Genomic DNA, 24,096 nt, shown 5'->3' on the forward strand with positions numbered 1-24,096 from the left:
GGAGCTTCTTGGATTAGGTTGTTCTGAAGAATCTTCTTGGGTGAGCTTCTTGGATGAGTTCAGAAAAAGCTTCCTTGAACGAGAAAGGAAATGTCTTCAAGGAAAAACAAAGGAAGTCCAGCTGCCTCTTGGAAAAACACCTTTGGGACAACCATTACCTTGATGACTGAGAATCTCCATCGACAATTTACTGATTTTAAAGTGTCACTCATAAAATGAAGCATTATAATAAATCCAGCCTCATATCACTTAATATCCCAACCACGAGCAAAGCTTGACTGAGCTGGTAAAAAACTAGGCACGGTGAAATCTGATTAGGAACTGAACAGGAAACCACCAAGGAACCTCAGAGTTGCAGACTAGAATGATGATAAAGCATTCCAGAATAACATAATGGCAAATCACTTCTATCTTCTTCTTTTACTATTTCGGGTGTTGAGTGAGGTACAAAGATTGAGTTCTTGCATTTTTGGCAGTCTGAACCAGTGTTATTTGCGGGTGTTGTGTGCCTTTGATGCCTCTCAATCTTCTTCTGGATCACCCTCATGTTCTTTGGCTTTCACCTCTTTTTGTATATGCTGTGTATAGTATAGAATCCCAAAATATTCTCTCCTTATTCTACATCAACTCTGGACTATTTAAAAAAAAACAAATCCCCAGCATAAATGTGACTTGAATGTCAACATCAGGAAGATGTTGCCTTGTTATAGCCCACTAGATGTTACTGAATGTTACCTGTTATTATTTTGTTGTTGAATGCTGCTAAGAAATGTGATTTAACAACACTGGCAAGGCTACATACCTGTACATAGTGAAATCAACTGATCCACTCAGCTTTGTCAACCCACAAAAGTTACTAGTTACAAAAATAAATAATTTAAAAACTCCACATGAATCTCCTTATATGAACTACTGGATACAAGTACCGTATTTTTGGTGTATAAGACGCACCTTTTCCTCCCTAAAAGAGGCTGATAATTAGGGTGCGTCTTATACTCTGAATGAAGCTTTTTTCCCCCCCACAGCCCTAACTAGCTGCTAACTATCTTTTATTATTTTATTTATTATTTATTTATTTTGTCCAATACACAATGAGGGTTTTAGTGGGTATATATCAATATACACATAGTAAAATACATGATGAAGGTTATAGAGGAGATACTCATAGTAAAATATATCTAAGAAAGAATAGAAGAGAAGTTATAGGGATAGAACATATCAATGAAAGAATAGAAGAAGAGATATGGGAATAGAAGAAAGGTATAGGAGATATAGGAGAGCAATAGGACAGGGGACGGAAGGCACTCTAGTGCACTTGTACTCGCCCCTTACTGACCTCTTAGGAATCTGGATAGGTCAACCGTAGATAATCTAAGGGTAAAGTGTTGGGGGTTTGGGGATGACACTATGGAGTCCGGTAATGAGTTCCACGCTTCGACAACTCGGTTACTGAAGTCATATTTTTTACAGTCAAGTTTGGAGCGGTTAATATTAAGTTTAAATCTGTTGTGTGCTCTTGTGTTGTTGTGGTTGAAGCTGAAGTAGTCGCCGACAGGCAGGACGTTGCAGCATATGATCTTGTGGGCAATACTTAGATCTTGTTTAATCTTCCCAGCCCTTACCTTGCAGGCTCTTTCATTGTTTCTCCCTGCTAAGAATTTTTTCCAAGCCCTATGTCTTTGCAGGGTTTTTTTTCCTTTACTCTAACTTGCTCCGAAGAAGTTTCTTTCCAGCCCTAACCAGGTGCTATTAAAGTTCCCAGCTCTTACTGGCTTGCAAGCTCTTTCATTGATACTTTCTGAGAAGAAGAATGTTTTCCAAGCCCTGTCTTTGTAGGGTTGTTTTTTCATTGCTTTACTTGCCCCAAATGTTTCTTTCCAGCCCTAACCAGGTGCTAACAATGTTCCCAGCTTTTACCGGCTTGCAAGCTCTTTCATTGATACTTTCTGCGAAGAAGAATGTTTTCCAAGCCCTAAGTCTTTGCAGGGTTTTTTCCATTATTATACTTGCTCTGACTGTTTCTTTCCAGGTGCTAATGATGTTTCAAGCTCTTTCATTCTTACTTTCTGCGAAGAAGAATGTTTTCCAAGCCCTAAGTCTTTGCAGGGTTTTTTCCATTATTATACTTGCTCTGACTGTTTCTTTCCAGGTGCTAATGATGTTTCAGCTCTTTCATTGTTACTGTCTCAGAACAAAGTTTTTTTTAAACCCTTAACTAGGGGAGAAAATAATGTGCTGAAATTGACCAGACTAAGGATGCTAGACAGATGAATACCTGGTAAGCAGATTCTTTCCCCTATTTTCCTCCCCAAAAACTAAGGTGCGTCTTATACTCCTGTGTATCTTGTACTCCGAAAAATATGGTAGTTCATGAATTATTGGACAGAAGCATTTATGAAACCAAATTAACATTGTTTCCAATTAAAATATATGGATCTTTTTAAATCACCTGGAAATATTTCTTTCAGGCATGCAGGTATTTACTATACAAACTTAACCTTTACTGATAAGGAAGGATGCTGAGATATCTAGAATAGAATAGAATAGAATCTAGATACTAAAGATGTTATTTATGCATCAGATCTATATCTAACTACTGCCTAATCTAATCAACACCAATATATGCTGATTTACATACTTTAGAAAATAGAAATTTAACAAAATTGTAGAGAGTACTTTATCATCTAACAGTGATAGCGAACCTATGGCATGGGTGCCACAGGTGGCATGCGGAGCCATATCTGCTGGCACGTGAGCTGTTGCCCTAGCTAAGCTTCAATGTTCCTGTGTGTGCCAGCCAGCTGATTTTTGGCTCACACAGAGGCTCTGGGAGGGTGAAGCCTTGGGAGCCTGGAGAGGGTGAAACACGAACCTACTGGGTCACCAGAAGTTGGGAAACAGGCCATTTCCAGCCTCCAGAGGGCCTCCAAAGAGGCGGGGGAGGCTGTTTTTGGCCTCCCCAGGCATTGAATTATGGGTGTGGGCACTCACGCCTGCGCAATAGCACATGCCCACGCTTTTTCTGCACCCGAGGAAAAAAAAGTTCGCCATCACTGATCTAACATAATATGTTTGTTTATGTTTATTAGATTTGTATGCCGCCCCTCTACGCAGACTCAGGGCGGCTCACAACACAATAAAAACAGTTTATAAGAAATCTAATAATTTACAATTTAAGATATTTTAAAAAACCCATTATTAAGCAGACATACATGCAAGCATACCATACATAAATTGTATAGGCCCAGGGGAGATATTTCAGTTCACCCATGCCTGACGACAAAGGTGGGTTTTAAGGAGTTTACGAAAATCAAGGAGGGTAGGGGCAGTTCTAATCTCTGGGGGGAGCTGGTTCCAGAGAGTCGGGGCCACCACAGAGAAGGCTCTTCCCCTGGGGCCCGTCAACTGACGTTGTTTAGTTGATGGGACCTGGAGAAGGCCCACTCTGTGGGACCTAATCGGTCGCTGGGATTCGTGCGGCAGGAGGCGGTCTCGGAGATATAAAAACCATCCAAGCCAGCAGATACAAGTACCATCCAAGCCAGCAGCTATGCTACTGTTTAGATAAATAACAAGGGAGACATGAAATCAGCTTTTATAGCTGGGAAATTCCTCAACTTGAGGTGCTACTCCTAACAATCAGCCCACTTTACTTTAGAGAGGGCATTAGAGTGATTGTATCACCACACATACCAAAACCCACCACAAAAACCAAACACCTGAGCAGTTAAAACCCATAATGAGGTAGTACATATATTAGGATCTTCAAGGGTTTTGTTTTTAAAAAAATGGTTTGTTTAACAAACTACTGTGCTGTTCTGCCTTTTTTGGAATTCCTTGTCCAAACTGTATTCCTGCTTACAAAAACTAAACAACTGCGGAAACCGTTGAGCAATAAGGCTGGCCCTTCAGGGGATGACATCCCAGCAATATCAACTAAGGCAAAAGTGAAAAATGGACTTTATAAAAAGGGAGGCATGAGAGGATTGGCATTTTCTTTAAACACGAATTAAAGGCATTTGCAGGGAAAGAACTTGCATCTCTCTAAAGCCCTGTCTATCTTTCCCAAGAGAATCTGTGTCACGTGTAAGGAACAGACAGCTGGCACTGGGAATTCTTTCTCTCAAATACATAACATGCATTTGTTATACCATACACTTGCTTCTTAGCTTCCCCACCTCCCCGAGCAACATATTTTAAACACGATTTCTTCGAGAGTTATTTAATCCTTTTTGTGTTATTTATTCATTTGCAGCAGATATTCACAGTACGGAAGCATTCGTTGGATATATGTTTTTTTCAGAAAACAATCTGAAAGCAAGTTGTTTCTGTGTCACAATCCACCTACCATGGCCACCAACATATAAAAGCAATTACAGGAAGGGGGGGTGTCCAATTTCTGTGTTTGAATGCAGCAAATCAAATCAAATCAAATCAATCAATCAATCAATATGCAAAATAAGGTCTTCCCTGCAACCCTTTGATTTGATAGTGCAGTGATGGTGAGCCTATGGCATGGGTGGCAAAGGTGGCACGTAGAGCCATATCTGCTGGCATGCGAACAGTTGCCCTATCTCAGCTCCAACATGCATGTGTGTGCTGGCCAACTGATTTTTGCCCTGCAGAGAGGCTCTGGGAGGGCGTTTTTGGCTTCCAAAGAGCCTCCGGGAGGATGGGGGAGGGCATTTTTATCTGCCCCCGGCTCCAGGGAAGACTTGGAGACGGCGAAACACGAGCCTACTGGGCCCACCAGAAGTTGAGAAACAGGCCATTCCTGGCCTCCAGAGGGCCTCCAGGGGTTGGAGGAAGCTGTTTTTGCCCTACCCAGGCATTGAATTATGGGTGTGGGCACTCACGCATGCGTGATAGCATGCGCCCACACTCCTTTAGCACCCGAGAATAAAACGATTCGCCATCACTGTGCTAGTAGGAAGTCAAAGGCAGCATAACAGCTTGTGACTTAAAAGGTTCTGGGGGGAAACAAAAAAAGAGGCACCTCCCAAGGCCACCTTTTCTTTTTAATACAAGCGTCTGTTGACCAAAGTAATCTATGCAGGTTTACATTATACCAGCTATAAAATACACCTTAGTGCCATGCCATGTTTAGCCGATCACAGAAGCCATTTGCTGGATCATATATTATCAAAGAATAGAGATTTAAGGGATAATGGTTATACTGGCAAAGCATACGTAGCAATAAACAACTTTCTAGGTTGGTTAAATACCAAGTGGAGCTGAAGCTTCAGCACCATAAACATTATTCCTATTATATGACAAGATAAGAGGATATAATAAAGCCCAAAGGGGAGGGGGGGGGCGGGAGGGAAAAATATTTTGTAGTCCGGTTCAGGTTCTGAGCATTTGATTTCTTGGTTGTTCTGCAGATGACACACTTAAGACCAGCAGCTTAAGGGGGAATAAATTGTCCAAGGGATAGGTTTAAAATTGTTTGAGGAAATGTTGGACATAAAAGCAGTCATGCGATCAGCATCTAAGTGATGATTTGTGGTAAGTGTTAAAAAGTAAAATATTCCAAGTTTCCCCCACCCCCTTTGGTGGCTATATAATGTCTCTGCCTTGCAACTTAGTATTATGGTACCTCTCAAAAAAAAGTATCTCTACCTGGCAGCTGCACAAGGTAAAGCAGACAAATTACAGCCTTCTACTTCAAGTACAGTGGTAACTCTACTTACGAAAGTTTTTAAGAAGAAGATTTTTCCCATAGGAAATTGGGGAAATTGCAATTGGGGAAACCACAGGGAGGTTAGAGGCCCTGTTTCCTCCCAGGAGATTCCTAGAAAGGCCCCACAGAGGCTCTTCCCCACCTTTTCCAGCCCTGTTTCCTCCCAGGAGATTCCTAGAGAGCCCCGACGGAGGCTTCTCCCTGCCTTTTCCAGTTACAGTTTCAGCGGCTCAGGTTTGTAAGTGGAAAATGGTTCTTGAGAAGAGGCAAAAAAGTCTTGAACACCCGGTTCTTATCTATAAAAGTTTGTAAGTAGAGGTGTTCTTAGATAGAGGTACCACTGTACTTTACAATGCTATCTAGAACACTGGCCCCAGATTCTTTGGGCACCAAAAGACCGGTTCAGTGGAGTGTTTTTTTCTGTGAACCAGAGGGGGGGAGCTTTCATAAGCTACCTGCATCCCATGGAGGGGGATTCGTTTGTTTCCACGGACCAGTTCCTGGCATGCTACGACTTAGTTAGTGCCAGTCCACCAGGTCATGGCATGCGGGGATTGGGGACTGCTCATCTACCATGTTGTATGCTTGGATTTTAATAAAGTGGGTTTAAAAAAAGATGAAATGGATGCATAATATTAACTGTTCAATTTGAGGCAGCAAAGTAAGGACCAAGTTGCATCCTTTAACTAAGATTTTTAGCACAGAAAGACAGGCTGGCTTATGTTTCAATCATACTCAGAATCATCTGCCAAATCAGACGCAGAATTCTAAAGTTCTGCCTGTGATGCTTCCATTCAAAGGAAATGGCCACCATACAAACAGGGGTTGAGTTTCTCCAGTTTGGATTTGCACTGTTGGCATAGATGCTGTATATGTATGTTCCTTCCAATGTGAGCTGATATGACAACCATAATACCATCTTGCAAAGGCTCCCAAGCATGCTAGAAATTGTACATTCAATGAGGGTTGTTTAAAGCCGTGAACTTGTCACTGATGCTTTTTGAACAAAAAATTGGACTTAACTTTATTTAGCCACATCTTTGCCATGGTAGCTACCTCTAATAATAGGTTGTTGTGGGTCTGAGATAAGCCACATAACCAAGTATTCCTGGTCTAATGAGAAGGTTCCATCAGTTTATGTTTTGATCAATGCCTTTCTGTTTTATGGAGCGAGTTTGACCTGGTGACACCTGATGAAGTGGACAAGGCCATTGAAGCTGTGAGTTCCACCACCTGTTTGTTGGACCCATGCCCCTCTTGGCTGGTTTTGGCCAGCAGGGAGGTGACACAGATCTGGGTGCAGGAGATTACCAACACTTCTTTGAGGAAGGGGCCCTTCCTGGCTCCCTGCAAGGAGGCACTTGTGCGCTCCCTCCTCAAGAAGCCTTCCCTGGATCCAGCCGTATTTAACAACTATCGTCCTGTCTCCAACCTTCCCTTTATGGGGAAGGTTGTTGAGAAGGTGGTGTCGCTCCAGCTCCAGCGGTCCTTGGAAGAAGCCAATTATCTAGGCCCTCGGCAGTCAGGATTCAGACCTGGTTACAGTACCGAAACTGCTTTGGTCACACTGATGGATGATCTCTGGCGGGCCCGGGACAGGGGTTTATCCTCTGTCCTGGTGCTTCTTGACCGACCTCTCAGCAGCTTTCAATACCATCGATCATGGTATCCTCCTGCGCCAACTGGAGGGGTTGGGAGTGGGAGGCACCGTTTTACAGTGGTTCTCCTCCTACCTCTCTGGTCAGTCGCAGTCAGTGTTAGTGGGGGGGTCAGATAGATAAATAAATAAATAAATACATACTTTAAAAAATTGTCTTAAAACTAGTCATTTAAAAAATGAACAATCACATCCATACTGTCACATTCAATAAATTTACTGGGCAGAGGCTGGGGCCTAGTGAACCCAAGCCTGCCATTATAGGTGCGTTTTCAAGTTCTTACGAAAGGCAAGGAGTGTGAGGGCAGTGCGAGTCTCTGGAGGGAGATGATTCCAGAGCGCCGGGCCCCCCACAGAGAAGGCTCTTCCCCTAGGACCCGCCAAACGACATTGTTTAGTTGACGGGACCTGGAGAAGGCCAACTCTGTGGGACCTTATCGGGAGCTGGGATTCGTGTGGCAGAAGGTGGTCCCGCAGGTAATCTGGTCCTATGCCATGTGGGGTTTTATAGGTCATAACCAACACTTTGAATTGGGTCCGGAAACCAATTGGCAGCCAATGCAGTCCTAATATTCCTCCCTCTTCCTTTTTTTACCCACCACCACCACCACCACAACAACAACAACAACAATAATAATAATTTATTAGATTTGTATGCCACCCCTCTCCGAAGACTGTGAGGTGGATTGGGCCGAGAAAGAATGACATCCCAAATAATCCAGCTGGCTTTAAGGCCTAAAGTGAGACTAGAATTTACGATCTCTTGGGTTTCTAGCTTAGTGTACTAACCAAGTAGACCGAACTGGCTCTCTGGATAATTTGTAGTGCAATTTGTCAATATGCAGCTGAGAAGTTCTGTAGAACTTACATATTATAAAAACTAGGGTAGAAATGAATGGATAAGCAATTTTCCTGAAACAAAAATCCTTCCTCATCCTCTGTACTTCATATTGCTACAATTACAGTGACAACAGCTTTAAATCAAACTACAAGGAAAAACTTTCCCAGCTGTCAGTTCACAATATTGTAACTTCTAAAGGTGGTATATAGAGTCACCTTCTTTAGAAATTTTGATGGCACAGCTGGTATATCAATCTGAGTAACTAAAACAGTACAGTATTGTATTTCAGGCTGGAATTTCTGGATTTAGTCCAACACAATTCTACTATCTTTAGTGTGAAAGTTCTAGATCCTGACAAATCTCAGAGAGAAAATGGCCTTTGCTTCAATAAATGCTTTTTCCACATTCGAGGCAACTTTTTTTTTAAAAAAAACCCCAAAATCTATTTTATATTAGTATGGTTACTGGCATGTTCTATTTGTCCATAAAGAATTAAATCATCTAAAACAGTGGTTCTCAACCTTGGGGTCGGGACCGCTTTGGTGGTCGAATGACCATTTCACAGGGGTCGCCTAAGACAGTGTTTCCCAACCTTTTTTGAGCTGCGGCACATTATTCATATTTTCAAAATTCTGGGGAACACTGAGGGGTGGGTGGGGGTGGGCTAAAGAAAAGTTTGGACAAAAAAAATCTCTTCCTCCATTTCACTCTATTTCTCCCTCCCTCTTTCTCTCCCTTCCTTCCCTTCTTTCTCTCTCTCCATCCCTCTTTCTTTCTTTTGTCCTCTCTTTTTTGCTCTCTTTCTCTCTCCCTCCTTCCCTCCCTCTATGTCTTTCCCTCTCCCTCCTTCCCCCCTCTCTTTCTCTCGCTCTCTTGCTTTCTTTCTCTCTCATTCTCTCTCCCCTCCTTTTTTTCTCTCTCTCTTTCTCTCTCGTTCACCACGCCGGCAACAGAGAGAAAAAGAAAGCGAGAGAGCCGGAGAGAGTGGAGGGAGAGAGCTGGCGGCTGTTGTCTTTGCCTCCGCCAGCCGGCTCTGCAGCTAAGAGGCAGCAGCGATCAGCCCCCTCGCTCTCCCAGACGTCCCCAGCGCCCAGCCACGCGCCGCCTCCCGTTAGCCCGGCTAACTTTTCCCTGCTGCCGTTTTCTCTTCATGGTGCAAAGCCACAGTCCCGGACTCCCGGATCGCTCGCTTCTCCAGCCAGCAAGCCGGCTGCCGGAAAAGCATCGCACTTTTTCAATGCGCGGCGCTTTCCTGGGCAGAAGGCTTTGCTGACCGGAGAAGGAGCGATCCGGGAGTCCGGGACTGTGTGGCTTTGCGCCATGAAGAGAAAACGGCTCGGGCAGCAGGGAAAAGTCGGCCGTTTTCTCTTCATGGCGCAAAGCCACACAGTCCCGGACTCCCGGATTGCTCGCCCCAAGGCAGGAAGCGGCGGCGGAGGAGAGGGGGCAGATTGTGCCCTAAGACAGGAGGCGGCGGCGGCGGAGGAGGAGAGGGGGCAGCTTATGGGGAATGGTTGGGAAACGCTGGCCTAAGACCATGGGAAAAGACAAATTTCCAATGGTGTTAGCAACTAAAGCTTCTATTCTGGCATCTCGGAACATATTTTTACAATCCAACCAATCAGGCGTTTACAGGGGGGGTGTCCCTCTGACCTCTTGCCAATCAGCTTAAAGATCTGTTGGAAGAATTGGCGCTAAACCTATAGTTGGGGGTCACAAGATGAGGAACTGTATTAAGGGGTTGCGGCATTAGAAAGGTTGAGAACCACTGATCTAAAACTGCTCAACCACAAAGTTTATTGGCAATTACGATCTAAATCTTCTCCCACAGCTTGTGATAAGATGTATGTACTAAAATCATGTAAACTGGACTCCTGAGAACAGTGATGGCGAACTTTTTTAGGTTTGAGTACCAAAAAGGTATGGATGTGTGTGCTAGTACATGCACACATGCCCACACTCATGCCCTTCACCATACATATGTACTCCCCCCGTGCATGCACTCCCCTGCCCGCAACCCTCTGTGTATGCACACAGGCCTCACAAGGGACTCCTAAAGTCTGGGGATGGTGAAAAACAGGACCAACCGGAGATTTGTCTCCAAACTTCTGTTTGGGCTGTTTTTCGCCATCCCCATGCTTTAGGAGGTGTCTCTGAAGCCCAGGGAGAGTGAAAACAGCCAAAAAGAAGTCTAAAAACCATCTGGCCAGCGCATGCACGAAGGCTGGAGCTGGCATAGGGCAATGCCTCACGTGCCCTCCAATATGGCTCCATGTGCCACCTGTGGCACGCAAGCCATAGGTTCACCATCACGGCTCTAGAAGGTTTGAATTTTTCCTTCTTAATGTAGAAAAGCCTATATATCTCAGCAGGTATAATTCATCACTCTTAGAATTCAAACAGTAATGGAATATCCAAATGGCAGAGTATGTACTCAATTTCTACTGAAACTACTTCACAAATGGAATTTTGTTCCAACTTATCCAAGGGTACAAAGATTTTACATACTAGCTTTCTTCAATCTGGCACCCTCCAGGTTATTGACTTTAATTTGCAGAATTCCCTAGATAGCAAGCAAGATCATTCTGGGAAATTAAAGTACAGTGATCCCTCGTCTTACAAACCCCTCGTCATACAAACTTTTCGAGATACAAACCCGGGGTTTAAGATTTTTTTGCCTCTTCTTACAAACTATTTTCACCTTACAAACCCAAGCCGCCACCACTGGGATGCCCCACTTCTGTTGCCAGCGAAGTGCCCGTTTCTGCGCTGCTGGGATTCCCCTGAGGCTCCCCTCCATGGGAAACACCACCTCCAGACTTCCGTGTGCTTCGCTGGCAACGGAAGTTCGGAGGTGGGGTTTCCCAGCAAGGGGAGCCTCAGCGAAATCGCAGCATCACAAAAACACGGAAGTCCGGATGTGGGGTTTCGAGGACTTCCATGTTTTTGCGATGCTGCAATTTCACTGAGGCCCCTCTCGCTGGGAAACCGCACCTCCGGACTTCCGTTGCCAGCGAAGCACCCATTTTTGCGCTGCTGGGATTCCCCTGCTGGGATTCCCCTACAGCATCACAAAAACACGGAAGTCCGGAGGTGGGGTTTCCCATGAAGGGGAGCCTCAGGGGAATCCCAGCAGCGCAAAAATGGGTGCTTCGGCTGGCAAAAGAGGTGAGTTTTGGGCTTGCACGCATTAATCGCTTTTCCATTGATTCCTATGGGAAACATTGTATGGTCTTACAAACTTTTCACCTTGCAAACCTTGTCCTGGAACCAATTAAGTTCGTAAGATGAGGTATCACTGTATACCAAAATGTGTATTAAGAAGTATCAATCAAGACTCGGGAACATTCTAGTGGATTGACATCTCATGATTTAGCGCTAATGAAGTTCACATTGTGCAGTTCATCTACTAAACGTGCATTTGTCTCCCTGACTTTTCTCCCAAATAATTATCTCCAGATTGAATTACAGGTAGTCCTTGATTTACAATTGTTCATTCAGCGACTGTTTGAAATAATGATGGTGCTGAACTATGAGAGTTGGGGCTCCAGGCCTCAGGTTATAGCTGTTACAGCACCCCAGTGGTCATGTGATCGAAATTTAGGGACTTTAGGACAGCATGCCTGCCCTTATAACCACAGATGTGCTGCAACTCCCCCACCCATCTACAGTTCTCCACCCATCTTTGCTATCCACCTGCCCACCACTGTGTACAAAATCGACATGGAGGATTTGCTCAGCTCCCTGGCTACTTCTCCCCATTCCCCCACACCAGGGAGAGTTGGACTTTCTCCCTGCTCCATCATGTCCAGTAGGCCTGGGCTCTCCCCCGTTACCCCTTCCCTTTGCTTTTTTCCGAAGCTGCTGAAAAATCTTTCTAGCCTTTAGAATGACTATCTTCACTAGCTTTCAGGCTGTAAAATAACATTTAACAAATAACAAAATAACATTCAGACCAGTGATGGGCTACCAAAATTTTTACTACCATACTGTGGGCGTGGCTTATGCATTTTGTTTCAACATATTTCAGTGCAAATTGGGTGCTCTGGGGTGGAGCTCCATATTTTGCTACAGGAACCGCATTCCTGACCGTTCCCGTAGCAATCCATCACTGCTTCAGACTATCGCCTTAAGCATGCTGCAGCTACCATCCGCTAGGAATCCACATTTGGTGGGTCCCAGGAACCATGTCTTTTCTGCTGTAGTGCCAGCCTTATGGAATATCCTCTCCAACCTTCAATTTAGATCGACCACATACCTTTTGATATTCAAAAAGGCCTTCAAGATTTGGTTATGTGACCAGGCCTGGGGCTCCACAGAACTGGACAGTTGTCTAGATGGCTGATTTTTTAATTGTTCGTTTATGATTGTATTTTGAGCTTTAGGATATTTATTACAGTGTTCCCTCGATTTCCGCGGGGGATGCGTTCCGAGACTGCCCGTGAAAGTCGAATTTCCGCGAAGTAGAGATGCGGAAGTAAATACACTATTTTTGGCTATGAACAGTATCACAAGCCATCCCTTAACACTTTAAACCCCTAAACAACCTAAACATTCCCTTAGCAACCATTTAGATTATTACTCACCATGTTTATTTATTAAAGTTTATTTAAAAAAATATTTATTAAAGGTGGACGAAAGTTTGGCGATGATGTATGACGTCATCGGGTGGGAAAAACCGTGGTATAGGGAAAAAAACAGCAAAGTATTTTTTAATTAATATTTTTGAAAAACCGTGGTATAGCCGTTTCGCCAAGTTCGAACCCGCGAAAATCGAGGGAACACTGTACTATGGTTTTCATATTTCTACTTGAGTTTTTATATATTTTTTGTTTTAACTATTGTTCTGCGCTGTCCAGAATAACCTTTGGTGAGATGGGCAGCTATATAAATATATACGTGGCAGCCTTTTCTAACATAATCTTTTAACTTAGTAAAAATATTTCAGAGTGATTTTCCATACAGTATTGTATTAGCAAGTGGAAAAGAGTAAGATATGAATAGCAATTGGGAAGATACAATGGTATTTTTAAATATAAAATTTATCCCCTTGGATTTTTCTAATTCACAATGTGGTTACCAAACAGGTATCACTGCACTCCTAGTTATCAGTGATAGTTTTGATGAGCCTGCATTCTGATTTTGGCAGGAATGTATGTCGGTGTGGGGAAACTTTTAAACCGTTAAAGAAACATTTTCTCATTTTTTTCTTTGCTTGTAATTGTCTAGTTGTCTGAATATGCCGTTGTTGACCTGTAACTTCTTTCCCCCAAAAGAATGTTATTCCATAGAAATCAGTTTTGTTACTTTTTCCATATTTTAATAGAAGAAACTGCATAAATGTAATTCAAAAGTGCCTACTGATTCAGCCACAGAAAGCCTTGAATCTTCAAACTCTCTTTTATGAGAAACATTCTAATAAAACTAATTGGAAACCAGGTGAAAGAAGGAATCTGGAGAGGAATGGAAAGAAGTGTCACCTGTCCTCTTAGAAAAGAAAATAGATTAATGGCATTCAGTGGATTTTTTTATTTTTTTTTAAAAAAAGAAGTATATGCAGCCCATTCAGCTGTGTCACACCGAGCTTACTGCTGGGAAGTGATCATGTACAGAATCCAAAAATAACAGTCATTGAAGACCTAGCAACGAAAAAACATATTTATAGGTCCATTAAAAGTCCAATAGCTTGTATTACATGATAGAATGGAAAGCAGTTTCAACAAATTCAATTTCACTCTATCACCACCCTAACTGAAGTAGCACTTTTCAAAAAACAATATAATGAAAGGAATTGGGAATGCCATTGATATATACAAATGCTCTTGTGTAACATTCCAGAGGCACTGAAATACCAAATGACTTATTTTAACACCAGCTTTCAAGACTAAAGAGCAAAAACTTGCAGGTTTCCATTTCAACTTTATTTTACTTACTGTTACATTTTGTATGTATTCTGCCTGGTTTGTATATACCTGTAATGCTTTACACATAATGTAAACAGAGGTGAAATAAAATATGTATTTATTTATTTGTTGGATTTTTAAAGAAAAGTTTATTCATTTGATTAATTTTTATTTTAGACTTTTGTTTATTGTATGAATTCTTTAATATTCTACCAGTAAATCATGATACAGTGATCCCTCATTTTTGGCGGGGATGCGTTCCAAGACCACCTGCGAAAAACGAATTTCCGCGAAGTAGAGGAAAGATATTTTTTTATGTATTTAATGAGTATTTGGACTTTTAAACCCTTCCTGTATTGTTAACAACCCACCGCTGTTGACTGCTGAGATCAGCTTCTCTCAGCTACCGTGTGGGCTGAAGGAGGCCACTGCTGCAGTTTCACACACACACACACAAACCGTCCCTGCCCCAGCGTTCCCTTTGAAAAACCCTGTGAAATAGCGAATCCGCGAAAGATGAACTGTGAAGTAGGGAGGGATTACTGTATACTTGTCTTAAAAAAACCACAAACAAACAAACAAACAAATGTATTATTGTTTAAAGCAGCGATCAGGCTAGGTCCCGAATGTAAATTGTAAATTACTAAATACTAAGACAATTTTACATTTTTCTTAAACACCATATAAATCATAAAAATCTTTTGGATTTCATAATATTAAGGAAAAGGAAAAATAAAAGAACTTGGAATAAAAAAGGGCGAACAAAGAAAAGAGATCCTTGGTCAAAGACTTAAGTTACAACTGGATCTACTTTCTTCATTTTTTTCTTTCTTCTAACTATTTACTGTTTTTATATCTAAACGAACTTTAAGAGAAAGATATACCCTTTAATATTTTACATCCCTGGAAGAAACTACAAATTTGTTTTGTAATGGGGGATGAAATTTAAACAAAAGGGGAACTTAACCGACTGAAAATACAAAATATTTAACCATTTCTGGTTTCAGAAGAAAGATGCGTTTTTAAAGAATATCATGCACTATTTGGATTAAAAACAAAAATTTAAATTAAAACACTCTAAGAAAATATACTGGACTTTGGAGAACACCAATCAATTTTCAATTTTCAACGAGATAAAGTAACCTAATTTAATTTGAATTTGCTGACGGACCTTTGTGATTTGGAGGAATTCGTAGAGGGACTATTTTACAAACGGCTGCAGCGTAAAGATTAAATGGACTTTACTTTTATTACTCTTTTTTTTCCTTTCCTGTCTCAGCCTACAGTAATGGTACAAATGCGAAACTTTAGATATACATTATTTGAATTGTCAGGAGTGCGTATGTAAATTTTGCGTTTCTTCAGACAGATAACATAGCTGCAGTAGTGTTTCAAAATGGCGTCTGTGAGTGATGTACGTTACAAGCAGCATGTCGTCATTGAATTTCTCACTGCGGAGAAAGAAACTGTTGGGAACATTCACAAACGTTTGTGTTCAGTTTATGGAGAATTTGTAGACGTTAGAAGCATGGTTGGGCACAGAGGGTGAGACCATTAGAAGATGGTTTGGCAGAGCCTTTAAGGCTTCGTGACCAGAACAAAGAGTGGTACCGACAGGCCCACTCTTACATGCCCTTGTATCTCGCTGGAGGAAGGCCATAGAACGGAACGAAGATTATGTGGGAAAATAGGGAGTGTAGAAGAAACATCATTCTTTCTTGTGTGTAAGTTTCATTGTGTTCAATAAATAATTGTTGAAGAAACAAAATGTGGTGCATTACATTCTGGACGAACCTCGTATTTCAAACTTTAAATCATCACTATATTTCTGAGCTCTCACCATACCATACTTTTGAAAAATAGAAAATTAATTTCCAAATAAAGGAAATAAAAAGGATAAATTGCTTCAGAACGACTTTCCTTCTGCTTTTCTTTCAGAAATATGGGAAAAATCAAGGGATCTTCAGTACAGATAAGAGTTTGCCACTGGACTGTTGCTCTGAAATACTTATATTTGTAAATCATATTTCAATTGGAAAAACACATCTGCAAATACTAAGGGACATGTGGTAGACATGTGTTAGTGGTCATTACCTTCCTCTCATTTCAATAATTGTATGTCCTTGACAAGCACAGGCTTATACATACAGTATTTATAGGTATTCTTGTCCAATACATGATAAATCCATGATATATGATAGGATATATTGCTAGGGTGGGTTCCTCTTAGTTTGGACCAGCAAACTCGCCTGAAACGGCAGCACCCCGCTAGTGATGTCATGATGACATCACTGAACCAGATCAGTCGGTACTGGTCCATAAACTCCGCCATCTTTTAAAATTCTTTTTTGAATTTTTTGCAACTGGCTGCTTTTTACGATTCTGCCTTCATGGGCAGCTCAATGCCAGATGACACCCCTTCGTGTTGGCTCAGGAAAGGGAGGAGCAGCCGCCATAGCTGCTGGATGCCGAGAGGGAAGAGCTCCGCCTGTCCTGCATGGCACAGTCAGCTACTGCCCTCACTGCGCAGTGGCAGCAGTGAGAGGAGTCCCTGTTGCCGCGATCCTGATGCAGAAGGTATCCGCTTGTGTGTATGTGTACTGGTGTAAAAGAGAAGAGACAGTAAGAAAAGAGAAAAAGAAATGAGAAAATGATAGAGGGGGATTATGAGAGAAAAGAAAGAGAGAAACATGAAAGGGACAAAGGGAGAAAGAGATGGGGGAGAAAGAAAAAGAGAGAAATGAAAAAGATGAGTGAGAGGATATGAGAGAGAGAAAGAGGAGAGAGAGAGAGAGAGAGAGAGATAGGAAGATAGAAAGAGCAATACAGAGAGAGAGAGAGATATATCTGCCTTTAAAAAATAGAAAAATGTCTCTGAGTGTTTAAGGCTACAGATCGCTGGGTTAGGAAAACACTATGGTTGTTAAATGAATCTTGTGGTAATTAAGCAAACTCTGGTTGTTAAACAAGTCCATTTTCCCTTATGGGCGTTTTTAACCGGAAACCAGAAGAAATTGTTGGGAACTGGCAAAAACATAGAAAATCTCAGTCACATGACTGTGTGAGATGTTGTAACTGGTCATAAATGTGTGTGTGTATGTGTGTATGCACACATATGTGTGCGTGCATATGGCTGTCAAAACTCCAAAAACAGGTCAAGTAGGTGGTCATTCATAAATGTGAACAGTTGCTAAGCAGCCATTAAACAAGGACCACTTGTATTTGATTTGCCTTAAAGGTTCAAAGCTGTATGGAATCTGGTTTCTTTTAATCTTTTGGGGGAGGGAAAAGGTCCAGATGCAGGAATACTTATAGGGGGAACAAGGATTGTGATCATTTAGCCACACCTACCATCCTATAACCATTAAGCGATGCCCACAAAATAAGCCGCTCCCATTGATCTGGCAGTAAAAAAATTCAGAACCCACCCATGGGTTCCATGAGTCTCCGGAGAGGGGCGGCATACAAATCCAATAAATAATAATAATAATAATAATGATACACTGGAAATACATCTGCTAGATACAACAACCTAATTATTTGTTAACCGGATCTTACAGGAGAGCATCATGACTCTTAAATATCAAGGCAAACAGCATATTATTGATACTATACACTGCTCAAAAAAATAAAGGGAACATTTAAAAACAGAATATAATTTCAAGTAAATCAAACTCCTGTGAAACTTAGAAAGCAACACTGATTGACAGTCAATTTCACGTGCTGTTGTGCAAATGGAATAGTTGTGCAAATGAAATATTCAATGAGAATATTTCATTCATTCAGATTTAGGATGTGTTATTTGAGTGTGCCCTTTATTTTTTTGAGCGGTATATATTTAAAGGGAAAAGACACAAAAGCCCTTTAGATTAATTCAAAAGCTATTTCTAAGGGCTCAATTCAGACATATGGTATGATAAGAGATACTATTGCTTTTCTTGAAGTCTGCTGCCTGAGAGGGAGGGAGAAAGTGTTGAAAAGAAATATACCACTTGCTTCAATATTGCTTAAATGCAATCTCCACAATTTCAATTACCCCTGAGGAAATTCAGCCCTTAATAAATTAAAAAGATTGCCCATCTCTTCCTTAAAGACTTCTTATTAATATTATTATGGAATTAGCATCTCTAGAGGCCTATATCTACACAAGTTTATGTCACACTAGGTTTATTATCCTTTGGGGTAGTGGAAGAGTTTTGACTATAATAACCGCAATACAGACTCATTGTATGATTCTACGGAGACCTTTAAAAAGGGTATGGGCAACTATCTATTTGGTTTGCCATAACTGTGAATTAAAGTATCAAGTAAGAGATTAGATTAGGTCTCTTCCAACATTGTAGATAATTTCATAAAATGTATTGCTAAAAAAAAATTATGCCTTCAGCATTTTACATGAGCCAGGTTTACTAGTATATGGAATATCCTAGCACAGATTTTTAATGTTACATTTTTTTAACCCCTAGTGATCAATACTGGGTACTAGCTACTTCCATAACTGAGTCAGGAAAGAAAAACAACAACCATACAACCACCTAAGTCATATTTAAAATAAGTCATTTAGCAATAGTTATCAACATCTATCCCATTTTCTTTACTTTGTTCCTAAAGTCCTGTTCCCTAGCCAATCCTCCACTTCAGTCTTTTATTTAACATTATACGTCATGACATACATATAACGAAGCATTAAAAAGGAAAAATATTAAAACAGGAGAGTGAAGTGAAAGGAAACTTCAGATTAAAACAGGGGTGTGAAGTTAAAGCAAACTTCAGATAGCTAATTAAAATTATTCCGTTCAAGTATTTATTTATTTGTAAAGTTTATATGCTGCCCAACTCCAATTGGGCGGCTTACAATAATATCAACATTTGCTGCCGATTATATAGGATGGCACAGAAAGACTGAAAATGGTAACTAATTAATCCAATATAACCGATCTATGAAAATGTTGAAGTGGGCTGCTTTAATACATTCTTTATCACCAGCACACACAAAAATGGATCCTAATAAAAGGTTCACCACACACTTTTAAGTGAGAAATTGTTTCTAATTTGGACAAACAGGTCATCTAGATCTCTTTAATTTGGTGGCAATTGCTTTGATCCTCTATAGAGGTCTTTACCTTGCTCTGACCACCTATATGGGAAGAATCTCTTTGCATTCCACCAGGAACTTCAGAGCCTTACAAATATAGCACAGCATCAGCTGCTCCACCATAGAAGCTATCCAGATTGATTGATGCTAATTCAGGAGTACATTTCACTGATTTCAATGGATATGTGCTGATAACAGCTTACAGAATTGCTCTTGTGGTTTCACTTTTACAAGTGTACATAATAATAACAACTGAATTATGAATTCTCATTACAAAACCTGATACACTCAGGTACTTTTCAGGTTAAGTACTTCAGCTAAGCACACACAGAGACAATTCCTTTGGAATCCCTCAACTTATGTCTGTCTGTTTAATGACAGTTCAAAGTTACGACTTTGGAAAAAGTCATATACTGTATGACCTGTACTTGCATGACAATTTGGAGCTGGACAAATGGCTTGCATCTATGACAGGCTGCAGCATCAGATGGTAATAATTTGCAACTTCTGCCGAGTTCTAGCAAAAAACAGCCACACGGGAAGCTGGACTCACTTCAGGATCATGGCGATTTTTATATCAACTGCCATAAAACGTGTTGTAAAATCGGGTCTGACTTGACTTATGACCAGAACGACTTGTGATGGAAATTCCAGTCTGAATTGTGGTCATAATTTTTTTGTATACAAGTAGTCCTCAACTTACGATTGCAATGGAGCGCAACATTTCTGTAGCTAAGTAAAACATTTGTTAAGTGAATTTTGCCCCATTTTATGACCTTTCTGGTCACAGTTGTCAAATGAATCACAGCAGTTGTTAAGTTAGCACTGTGGCTGTTAAGTGTATCTAGTTTTTCCCATTGACTTTGCTTGCAAGAAGGTCACAAAAGGGGATCACATGTCCCTGGGACACTGCAACCATCATAAATATGAACCAGTTGCCAAGCATCTGAATTTTGGTCATGTAACCATGGGGGTGCTTCAATGGTTGTAAGTGCGAAAAATGGTCATGTCACTTTGTTCAGTGGCGTTGTAATTGTGAACAGTCACTAAATGAACTGTTGTGAGTCAAAATCTCCATGTATATATTGCATTCACATATTGTGAATCTCAGTGTACTACTTGCCCATTTGAAGCCATTTAATGGCAAATATTATTTCCATGGCTAGTACAGACCTTCACTCATACACCTGGAATGTAAACAAGGCTTATTTATTTGTGCCTCCATTTGAAAATAAATGTGTTCATCCAGGAGCAAATGTCAACTTATTTTCTTAAACTATTAAAATACTGTTTTTAAAAGTAAATAAAATTAAATAAATAAACAACAGAATATAACTCTAAGTAAATCAAACTTCTGTGAAATAAAACTGTCCACTTAGTAAGCAACACTGATTGACAATAAATTTCATTTTATTGTCAGCACATTCAACTTTGTACAGAACAAAGTATTCAATGAGAATATTTCATTCATTCAGATCTAGGAAGTGTTATTTGAGTGTTCCCTTTACTTTTTTGAGCAGTGTATATAGTATATTATTATAAAAGGAAAATTTAATAAGTGTTGTTATGGGAACAATATACACTTTAAAAAAACAGGTTTAAAGATATTATAGGCTTTTCCTGAGAATTAAATACATGTTTGGGGAAAAAAACAAACTAAGGAATGTTATTAAATCATACTATGCTATCAGATTATATTATCTAGATATCAGGTATAAAGTCCCCCTCCCTCTATATTTTGTGATTACTTCTGGATGTGACATACAAAAAGAGAGAAAATAGTAGCAAAACACCAGCATACCAAGCAAATTTCATTACTTCAGGGCTCTTCCACTTGCTCATAACTTGGATTTACACACTGCAAATTTTCCGATATGATTACCTCCAGTGATCACATAAGACGTTGGCTTTAAACTCTTTGCCTCGGTGATAAAACAGCCACTTTGATTCATAATGATATACTAACAACAGAGTATACTGTAAACTTACCTGTCCACAGCCAAGGGCACTGCACACAAACGGCCTGTCGTCTCCCATATTTTTCTACAGTTGAGCTGCAAAGGGGAAAAGGGGGAGGAAGGAGGGGGAAAAAATAAAGTTAGCTAAAGATGAAATTTGAGTCAAAATGCTGTTGTGTAGCAGCACTTTTTAGGAGTATCAATATCAATGACATGTTTGAACAGACCACATGGCGCAAGGTTGTGTGGACGAAGAAATACAATTAGATATTGTGCAGCAAGGTCTGCCTGCCTCCCAGTTTGGGCCAGAAGTACATCTAGGAAAATGTGCAACAAGCAATAGGACCTAAGCCACACACACATACATTGCACTAATGCAACTGTTATTTAGAATCACTGAATCATAAGATTTGGAAGGGGCCAGGAAGGTCCCTGATTCCAACCCCCTGCTCAGTATTGTATAGGAATTCTAATTAAAGCATTCCAAGCAGATGACTGCTGGATTCATCCCGTCAAAAGCTGCCCAGCATCTCTCTGAGAAATTGTCCCTCTGCTTCAGTGTTTTTACTGTTGGGACGTGTTTTTCTTAACATTTTAACTATCACCAATTGTGAAGTACAGTGGTACCTCTACCTAAGAACGCCTCTACTTAAGAACTTTTCTAGATAAGAAACGGGTGTTCAAGAATTTTTTGCCTCTTCTTAAGAACCATTTTCTACTTAAGAACCTGAGCCTGGAAAAATTTCCCAGGAAATTTGAGAGCAGCATGAAGGCCCAGCCAGTTTCCTGCCATTCTCTCTGGGTTTCTCTCTGATACAGTATATGGGAGGCAGCCACACGCCAGGTGTATGGCAGGCGCGTGCTTCTCACCACCTGAGCCCCCTCCCCTTTTTTTAAGCCTTAAAATTTCAGATTTTTTTGATTCCCCTCACTTCACCTCCTTCCTTCGGAAGCGACTCTCCTCCTCCTCTTCCTCCTCCTCCTCCCACCCAAATTCCAAGCTTTTATTTCTTTCCTAATGGGTTTGCACACATTATTTGCTTTTACATCGATTCCTATGGGAAAAATTGTTTCTTCTTAAGAACGTTTCTACTTAAGAACCTGGTCATGGAACAAATTAAGTTCTTAAGCGGAGGTACCACTGTAGTTGAAAAGCGCAGATCCTTGAAAAACATCTGGACCACAGATACTATGTACATCATGATATTTCAAGTACTGTAATCTACACATTCCCTCCTCCTTCCAGAGTGGGAACATGTTGTTTAGGAATCACAGAAGGATTCAGTATTTCAAGAAATAGATATATTGTAAAACTTAGCAAAATCTCAGTTCTGCTTTATGTTTCTCTCAGGTTGCTTTTGCAGGCCACAGAATGAAGATAGCTGGATTACAAAATACATTAATTACCCTTCTGAAGGTAATCAGTTTTGGGGGGGGGTTTGTGATCACCGCAATACAGATAAGCAAACATGTTTATAAAGTGAATTGTACAATGTATACCAATCTATCTTCAAGCTTTTAAAATATCAGTCCTGTTGCACAATAGATGAAACTATTCTTATTAACAAAAAGTGCAAACAAAGTGCAAATTTTAGAAATGGTCACTTCTCTGCCCCACCCACCTTTTTAATAGGAAAACTTAAATAATTACAGGATAATAAAGTTGCTATTATTTCTTCAAAGAACTTGCTACTGCATACAGTACTTGACTTACAACGGGTTTGAATCAACCACAATGTATCAGGATTTGTATAATAAGAATAGCCTCCAGGTCATATTTTTACAATGCAACATTTCAAATTGCAACCTTTGAAATAGCTGAATACCAGTACTGTAGTAGGAAGGATACCATCCAGATACACGAACACAAAGTGCACAGAATATCAGAATTGAACCATTATCTCAGCCTGCTATTTCAAAATCCTATTGAATCCCCCCCCAGCTTTAACTACCCTCTTAATATGCCAATAGGATTTCTGAGAAATTCTGCAAAGATTTCCACTTTACAAAAAGCCCTGTTTCCTTGCACAGCAACAAAGGTTCAGTTTGTGTATGTTTGTGCTGTAAGGTATCTGCAAAGGGCAGCAGCTGGTGCCGTGCTTTAAATATAGCTCTTAAATCCACACTCTCCACAGTTACCATACAGCACAACAGTCAGACCTAAAGCAAAATATATTCCCTTCTGATAAAAAAATACACACCTGGACTGCATGGTGCAAGATACCCCTTATACAGTATTGAAAAAAACATTGTGATTTTAACTGCTTTTTATTTTAGACTTTCTTCAAAGGACTCAAATTGCAAATATATCCCGTACTTCCCAATCATTTTTTCTGAGAGATCAATCCCATGGAGGAGGAGACGCTGACAACTAGCCACTAACCCAGTTGTTACCCATTGAAGCTTAAAGGGAAGTAACATTCAAATCTGGAGTCTCCCAACCAGAGTCCCGCACTGCATTACTATAGCACACTGTTGTGAATATTAGGAGAAGTCTACCTCACCAGTTTCACAAACAGGAAACTGTACATTATTTCATCATGTGGGACTATTATGTCTTTATACTGAGGAAGTACAAATGTAAAACTAAGCAGAAAAGAGTAAAACCCTGTTTGCTTGTTCAGAGGAGGTAAAACGTATGTTAAGGTAACTCTTTGGAATATTTACAGAGATCACAAATTACACCTTGGCAGTAACATAATAGAATATATATTTGATTTAGAAAACTACATATTATTTAAAAACAGTTAAAAGCCACTAAATTATCCTAAAGCTCAATAAAAACTGAAGGCAAATATAAGGTGATTTTTGGATTAGTAGTGTATCTACTATATCTTCAGTAATTGTATTTTATTTTTCATCCAATGGATTTTAGAATCTTCTTTCCCTTCTACATTCCGTTTGCTCTCATACACTTTTATGATAACAGCAATAACATTTGTACAATGCAGGTATTGTG

At 40.5% G+C, this 24,096-nt stretch overlaps 1 protein-coding gene across 2 annotated transcripts in view; it reads right to left on the reverse strand.

Annotated features, from left to right (window-relative positions):
• The window catches only part of ATF7 (activating transcription factor 7), a 153,386-nt gene that overhangs the window by 86,618 nt on the left and 42,672 nt on the right, over positions 1-24,096 (reverse strand). For both annotated transcript variants that reach the window (XM_070740808.1, XM_070740810.1), the window contains exon 2: positions 21,169-21,233. In XM_070740808.1, coding sequence (XP_070596909.1) covers positions 21,169-21,216 — 48 coding nt within the window. In that variant the 5' untranslated portion in view covers positions 21,217-21,233. The remainder of the gene's footprint in view (positions 1-21,168; positions 21,234-24,096) is intronic.

Source organism: Erythrolamprus reginae, chromosome 2 (genome assembly GCF_031021105.1).
Source record: "Erythrolamprus reginae isolate rEryReg1 chromosome 2, rEryReg1.hap1, whole genome shotgun sequence".
Classification (NCBI taxonomy): Eukaryota; Metazoa; Chordata; class Lepidosauria; order Squamata; family Dipsadidae; genus Erythrolamprus; species Erythrolamprus reginae.